The sequence below is a fragment of the Lutra lutra genome, chromosome 1, assembly GCF_902655055.1.
Source record: "Lutra lutra chromosome 1, mLutLut1.2, whole genome shotgun sequence".
In the NCBI taxonomy this organism is placed as follows: Eukaryota; Metazoa; Chordata; class Mammalia; order Carnivora; family Mustelidae; genus Lutra; species Lutra lutra.
Genome location: NC_062278.1, coordinates 208435904 through 208443439, shown reverse-complemented (window position 1 = coordinate 208443439; position 7536 = coordinate 208435904). Strand labels below are relative to the sequence as shown.

General features: G+C 44.2%; 2 protein-coding genes across 2 annotated transcripts in view; one reads left to right on the top strand and one right to left on the bottom strand.

Moving 5' to 3' along the window:
* Positions 1–445: 445 nt before the first annotated feature.
* Positions 446–5795, bottom strand: KIAA1143 (KIAA1143 ortholog). Its single transcript, XM_047696148.1, has 3 exons — positions 5635–5795; positions 1827–1971; positions 446–916 (listed from the first exon to the last, which is right to left on the bottom strand). The coding sequence occupies exons 1-3, from the start codon at positions 5740–5742 to the stop codon at positions 702–704; spliced, it is 468 nt and encodes a 155-aa protein (XP_047552104.1). The 5' UTR covers positions 5743–5795; the 3' UTR covers positions 446–701.
* Positions 5796–5836: 41 nt separating this feature from the next.
* Positions 5837–7536, top strand: part of KIF15 (kinesin family member 15) — a 70744-nt gene continuing 69044 nt past the window's right edge. Inside the window, 1 exon segment of the mRNA XM_047696147.1 lies at positions 5837–6021. Coding sequence (XP_047552103.1) covers positions 6003–6021 — 19 coding nt within the window. The 5' untranslated portion in view covers positions 5837–6002.

Below are 7536 nucleotides of genomic sequence, written 5' to 3'. Positions count from 1 at the left end.
CAGGATGTAGAGAGAAGGACAAAGGTTCATGCTTGCCAGATCTGCTTTCTTGTATCAAACACCTTGTAGCTTTATAAAGCAGACTTCTACTTGTATCTCTCTTTTCTACAGTGTATTAACTACAGTCTCCATGTTATACATTAGATCCTCTCTTCTGTCAAGATCACTTGTGTTAGAAGCTCACTTGTACAAGATCCACTTTTATTTCTAAAATTACCAGAGCTGTGATATAGCTACCTTTAGCAGGAGCTGGGGAAGTATTCTTAACTAGGCATATTATCATCTTCCTCGAAAGTGGGCTTCTGCTAATGAAGATGCAATAGGTGCTCTGTTCAATGACAAAATCCTCTATAGCAATTAAGTTTCTGAATTTTACCGATCTGGAAAAATGCTCAGAATATAATGTCATGTGAGAAGCAGGACAGAAAACATACACAAAATAATCTCAATTTTGTTTAAAAAATATAATTTATATACATACATACCCCACACGTGGGAGTTCCAAAATGTTAGTAATAGTTAATATCTACAGAGTTAGCCTCATGTCAAAGGGGTACTGATAGACAAAATTTTTATCATACTCATTTTTTTCTGAATTTTCTATAATGAATTTGTGTCATCTTTAAATAGAAATTAAAAAGTGTCACTTTAGAAAACACCCTATATACTCTTAAGGAAGATTAAGTCCAAAATATTTACACTTACTGAGTTTCATCCTCATTGTCAAAAGAAAGGAGGCAACTGTTTTTGACTTGCTTTTGTGAGTTCTTTTTAACTGAGTCCTGCTTATTTATTTCATCTTCATTTGCCTTCTTCTTTTTCGAGGTTGCTGTTAGACCTGAATATTTTTCATCTGAGGAACGCTTGACCGGTTTTCGATACATGATTCTTCCATCAACTACAGCCGGTTCTTCATCTGCAGCAAAAACAAAGTTAAGGAACTTTCTTCTCTCATTATTTTGTCTTTATTAGAGACTCCAATGGCAAGAAGATCTCAGATGGCATTTAAGGATGTTCTGAGTCAGTTCAGTCCGGTCTTCTCCACTGTTTCTATTTTCTAGCTACACCCACAAGATATGCAGTCCCTTAATAAAAATTCATTTCCTAAAGTAGTCCATCATATTGCCAGTCCCCAAAGAATGACAATCAGGCTGTATTTTTATGTATTATGAAAAGTGATTGTTTGGAACTCCAGCATTTTTCCTTAAAGCAATGTAATAAGTATTTAGGAAAAATGAAAACTATAACATGTAGCAGATTTCACCTCAGGCACTTACTAAATACACCTCTGTTGACTAATGTGTAAACCTAACCATCTTTTTTTTTTTTTAAGAAAACAGGATATTTTATTTTATTTTTATTTTTTTTTTAAAAGATTTTATTTATTTATTTGACAGAGAGACGGAGATCACAAGCAGGCAGAGAGTTGGGCAGAGAGACAGGGGGAAGCAGACTCCCCGCCGAGCAGAGAGCCCGATGCAGGGCTCGATCCCAGGACCCTGAGATCATGACCTGAGCTGAAGGCAGAGGCTTAACCCACTGAGCCACCCAGGTGCCCTGAAAACAGGATATTTTAATTTAAATTTGCACTTAATCCTCCTAACAACCCAGTAAGATAGGTACCATTGTAAGTCCCCATTTTACTGATGAGGTAGCTGAGGCTGGGAGGAGAAATAACTCGTTGAGGATCACACACCTGCTGTGAGTTAAAGCCCAAGTTTGAACCTAGGACTCTCTCCTTCGAACATACCATACTATTACATACGACAAGTTCATATTCCAGGCTCTCTACAATGTTAGAAAAACCAGATTACTTTCGGACATACCTGCTTTGGCAGCCTTTATTTCTGCTTTAATCTTCATGACTTCGTCAACTGACAGGTCTCCCTTTTTTAAAACCACCACCTGGGGCTGTTCATCTTCTTTGTCACTGTGATCACCATCTTCCTCTGGGAGCTGAGGCTGGATTCTCTAGGAGAAAACACAAACACAATATGGAGGCTGCTGACCTTGAACCGAATACAACTGTTATCTCCGTGAGACACTGTGATGACTAAGTGACAAGGGTAACTTGAATCAATAAATATATTTGGCAAAGAATGTTCAAGTAACTCTTAAGGGCCTCACCTTGCCACACTCGGAAAGAGGTCTACCGGCCAGTTACCCTGTAGTGCCTGCCCAAAGGGAATAATTTCCTTCTCAGCAGGACCCTAGCACACAGTTCCCAGTGGCAGGGGCCCTGGCTTCATGGACTGCCAGCATTCCCAGCCTCCTCAGGGCCTGCTGAACCACAACCGTTCTCTCTGCTTTCATCAACTGTTTTCACTTCCATCTCTTCTCAAAGCCTGACAAAAAAAATAACCTCAAAGTAGAGAAAGCAGCAAGTAAAAGGTAGTCTTTCCCCCACCTCTGATGATCTCTCTTCCCTTCCAAGGGCTTCAGTTTGGTGGGCATCCTATCAGCTGTTTTCTAAGTGTATAAAAAATGAGAAAGTATAGAAAACATTCTGTATACAAACAGGACATTGTACATAGTACTATGTGACTTGCTTTCTTTTCTTTATGAAATTTCCCAAAATAAAAAAGTACAGAGAATACCAATAGAAACCATGTATTTAGTATATATATGTAACAAGGGGTAACCTTTGGCCAGTTGACTCAGAATTTCGAAAAATGTCAGATACCATAAAAGCCCCCTCCAACTTTTTTACTCAAAAATATATTTGTATAATGCCTAGGAATTATCTATTAACATGGAATTACCTATTTTATTTTATTTTATTTATTTTATTTTATTTTTTTAAAGACTTTATTTATTTATTTGACAGAGAGAAATCACAAGTAAGCAGAGAGGCAGGCAGAGAGAGAGGAGGAAGCAGGCTCCCTGCTGAGCAGAAAGCCCGTTGTGGGGCTCGAACCCAGGACCTGGGATCATGACCTGAGCCGAAGGCAGCGGCTTAACCCACTGAGCCACCCAGGCGCCCCTGGAATTACCTATTTTAAAGATTTTTTTAAAAAGATTTTATTTATCTGTCAGAGAGAGCGAGTGAGCAAATGTACAAGCACGGGGAGCAGCAGGCAGAGGGAGCAGCAAGCTTCCTGTTGAGCAAGGAGTTTGACACAGGGCTTGATCCCAGGTCCTGGGATCATGACCTGAGCCAAAAGCAGATCTTAACCGACTGAGCCACCCAGGCACCCCTAAAAATAGAATCTTTAAAAAAAAAATTCTCAGGCTCATTAGCTTGAGAATCACTAATTCTGCTCCTCTCTTTTTGTTTCTATGACTGGCCAGAAAATAAGAGAAACAGTCAAAGAAACAGTGACTGTTCAAAGCCACTCCTGAATTAATGCTCAAGAAGGTGAATAAGGTAATTTAATTCAATTATATAATCATTTCCCGTGAAACTCTTCTTTTTGTTAGCACATCACTAGAACGATGCTTATACTGCCAACCTGATTAAGAGTACAGCTGGTTTCTCAAACACAGAAACAGAGGTTATCCCTCTATGGAAAAGTCTCTTAATTAAGTCAGTCAGTCTAAATCAGTGATATGAACTGGAAAGTGCCCCCACCCCAAGTTCTCCTAAAATAGCATTCCAAGCTAGAATCTTCAAGGTGTTAACTATGTACACATGATCATCACAAGGACCTCAAGCAAACGATAAAAAGGTCTCATATTCTCCTCATTGCTAAATCCATGTCTCTTTCCTCAAACCTCATCCTCTTTGTCATTCTTACTGTTTTTGGGCCTGAGGAATCAATTACTCCCTGATCATGTTATCTCTAACCAAAAATGGCTCCTTGATGGCTACTGAATAGGCCATGTGGTCTCCCCTCCAACAGTTCCTCAATCACCTCTACACCCAGTCCAAGACTGACCATCATTTTTTCTTTTTAAGATTTTAGTTTTAAGCAATCTCTAACACCCAATGAATGGCTCCAACCTACAATCCTGAGATCAAGAGTCACATGCTCCACTGACTGAGCCAGCCAGGTACCCCACTGACTCACTATCTTTACACCTTCATCCATCCTTCCTCCCATCTCTACCTGCTGTCCTACCCATTCTCAAAATTCAATCTAAGTAGCCCTTCCTCTGTGAGGTCTTGCCTGATAAGCACAGTCAATACAAATGGTCACCTACTACCTGGTGCCAGGCACGGTGCCAGGTGCCGGGAAAATACAGAAAGATTAAGATACTAACTTCGAGAGTTTGGTTTAGTGTTGGAGATACCCAGGAGAGCAAGTAGTTGCACTACAAAATGATGAATACCCCAGATATGGGCCAAGTGAAGAGAAACAGAGAGGAAAAGTAACCGTTTGGAGGGGTTTTGAAGAGGTTCACAGAAGTGTAACCTGTGAAGGCAGAGAGGAGGCAGGAAGGAAGGTTTTAAAAGAATACAGTATTTTGCAGATCGATCTCTTTGTCCTTTCAGAGCCTGGCACAAATTCTGGATTTAGCACATACTCACTGGCTTGAGTAATTTCACACAAGTCAATCTTGTTTCCTTTACTAAGCTCTAAGTGACTTGGGGAGTGGGTATTAGTGAAAGTACTAGACACAGAGTGCTAAATAATTCTTTAGCCACCCAATCCCTAAGCCTAACGGTCTCTTCCCATTAAAAGAAGTAGGGCAGGTTTTGGTGTGAACCAGTTAGACCCTGGGAGGGCTCGGAAGTTGATTCCCACCGATCCTCATCCCTAAACTGTCCAGGTGTTGCTCTTTCCTGAAGCTCCTATTCTACTTAGATCCAGGATATATATATATATTTTTAGATTTTATTTATTTGACAGAGAGAGATCACAAGGAGGCAGAGAGAGAGAGAGAAGCAGGCTCCCTACTGAGCAGAGGGACCCCAGGACTCTGAGATCATGACCCGGGCCGAAGGCAGTAGCTTAAGCCACTGAGCCACCCAGGCGCCCCTAGATCGAGGATATTCTATTTTTTTTTTAAAGACATTATTTATTTGACAGACAGAGATCACAAGTAGGCAGAGAGGCAGGCAGAGAGAGAGGAAGGGAAGCAGACTCCCCGCTGAGCAGAGAGCCCGATGTGGGGCTCGATCCCAGGACCCTGGGATCATGACCTGAGCTGAAGGCAGAGGCTTTAACCCACTGAGCCACCCAGGTGCCCCGAGATATTCTTAAATATGCTTTTTTTTGGGGGGGGGAGCAGTAAACAACAAAGCATAAAAATAGATCCAAGGCACTCTCCCAAAGATGCTCCGGACTCCAGGCTTAGGACATCAGATCATTTGATCGAGTGGCCTCTGTTTCTTTATCTGGAAAACAGGACTAAGTTACCACTCACCCTGCTAACTATAGGTTTTGGGTTTCGCAAATAATACGAGAGAGAAAAGTGATCCTTTAACGAACTCCCAGGGACAAAGCGCTCTACCGGGGTGAAGTCATTTCCAAGAACACAACAGCACTACGATAAAAGACAAACAGCTTCCTGGGCATACAAAACGATAGCTGTTTGAAGAAGACCTGGGGACTGAGGCCCATCCGGATTCTGGGCTGGGCGCAGGTTGAGAGGAGGGATTCCTCCCTGCCCGGCCTCCAAGTCAAGACACAAGCCGGAAGTGGAAGAGCAGCCCGCGTTTCTGAGATAACGCGACTGGCCTGGGCTCACCTTGGTTTCCACGGTAGGGCCCTCCCTATAGCCGACCCGTTCCTTGAAGCGAGCCAGGAACGCCGGTTCGGCTGGCCGCACGTACGAAACCTGGTTCCGCTTGCTCATAGCTGCTCCGGGGAAAACAGGTTCCCGGAGTCGCCGGGTGATGGTACATTGGCGACGGCGCCTACTCGTGACGTCACTCCGTCCCCGCCCCCTGGCCAGAGGCCGGGCAACATGGCGGCCTCCTTGCTGGCGTCAACGTTCGACCCGAGCGCCAAATTCAAATTTGCGGCCATCTTGAGCGGGCGGAATCCCAGCGCGCCGCGCGGTTGGAGGTGAGGGTATCCGGTGCGCTGGTCTTGGGATTCAGGGGTGAGGGTGCCATGGCGCCCGGCTGCAAAAGTAAGTAAGGACCCCCGGGGTTCATGACCGCGTTCCAGGCCCTAGATACAGCAGTGAAGGGCGACCCTCCCCGCCCAGGGTTCCGGGCTGGGCGTGAAGGGCAGGAGCGGACTGAGCGGCGCGGGGCGTTTGGGATCTCTGTGTCCCTCAGACAGACAGTGCTTGGCTGGAACACTTGTCTTCCCTTCCATCTGTGTATTGGGCCCGTGTCACGAGCCAGGCACAGTTGTAGACGCTTGGGCTGAGCGGTGAACCAGAGAGCCCTCCTGCAGGAGCTTGCGCCCGGGACCTGCAGGATTCTTCCTTCCCGTTCTCGGTTCTGCTCTTTCGTCGCTGCCCTATTCCGGTGTCCCGAGTGGGGCTGCCTGTACTTACCCCTGCCTGAGGTTCTCCGCTCCTTCTGGCTCTCACCACCTTCTGCGTATTTCCACACTATTGACTTTCCTGAAGGGGAGAACTTACTCCTGTTCCAAGCACATCTTTCTCTTCTGGAGGGCTTGCTGTAGAATCTCTTTAGATAAGCCCAGGGTTATCACAAATCCCTATTTTCTTCTCAAGGGGACCCGTCGGTTTCTTCCTGTTTTCTTGGAGGGGAGCACTGCCAGTTTTCGCTTTTGATAAACCCTCACTAAATTTAAACCCTTAATTTTCACTAAAATCTTAGTCTTTTGCCGTTCTTGTTTACGTGCTCCGTCTCTTTCCTAATCATTTAAGGAATCTTGTTTCTTAAAGCCGATTTTGAGCTAATTCGGTGGATCTCGGTGAATGGTACTATTTGGTAATGAGGAGAGGCCTATGTTAGAAGATTGGAGAAACTGAATTTTGGGGCTCTAAGGAGACTTTCGACAACGTTAATGCTTCAAGCTGTCAGTTGTAATTGTGTTCCCATGTCTTTGTTGTTTCATTAACTTTCTAGGTCATCATACTATTCACTGCCTACTCACCGTGCTCTCTTTTTCCGTCTAAAATGTTTCTCTTCTGTCGTCATTTTCAGTATGCAGGGAATAGTAGCACACAAATTTTTACGTTTTTGGACTGAAATGTGCACTGGGGTTCGTGCACAACCACAGTATTCTGCAAATCTGGACTCAAGAGAATTTGATTCTGTGATATAATTAGAGCATCTGCTTACATAATGGAAAGTGATGTTTGTATGTCACTGTCTATTAAAGGACTCTGTCTGGCCTGTGTACATCACTTTCTGGAAGTGATGAGAACAAGGGTATTGATAACTCCCCTGTGTGAAAATGATCATTTCCACGGGGAACTCTTCTGTTCTTGCAGTCTGTAAGCAATGTTGAGGTTGATGACATCCCATCGTGCTGCGAATGTTGCATGAATGTTCGCGCGTGAATGTTTGTGCTGCGTGCATTCCCAGCAGTCCAGAGATCTGGAGCCTGCATTGGGGAACTCAGCTGGTGCTGTCCACAACTTTTACTTTTGTGCCGGTGAAGGTTATTTCTTTTGACGCCGTTGGCACCATGGGTTGCTGACTGTGAAATCAGAGAAATGAGA

Bases quoted from the DNA above. Each gene is read 5' to 3' on its own strand.
- KIAA1143 (XM_047696148.1), bottom strand. From the start codon at position 5,742: ATGAGCAAGCGGAACCAGGTTTCGTACGTGCGGCCAGCCGAACCGGCG. The intron at 1,972-5,634 runs GTGAGCCCAGGC...GTTTTCTCCTAG, and splicing joins GCCCTACCGTGGAAACCAAG to AGAATCCAGCCTCAGCTCCC. The intron at 917-1,826 runs GTATGTCCGAAA...TTTTTGCTGCAG, and splicing joins AATAAAGGCTGCCAAAGCAG to ATGAAGAACCGGCTGTAGTT.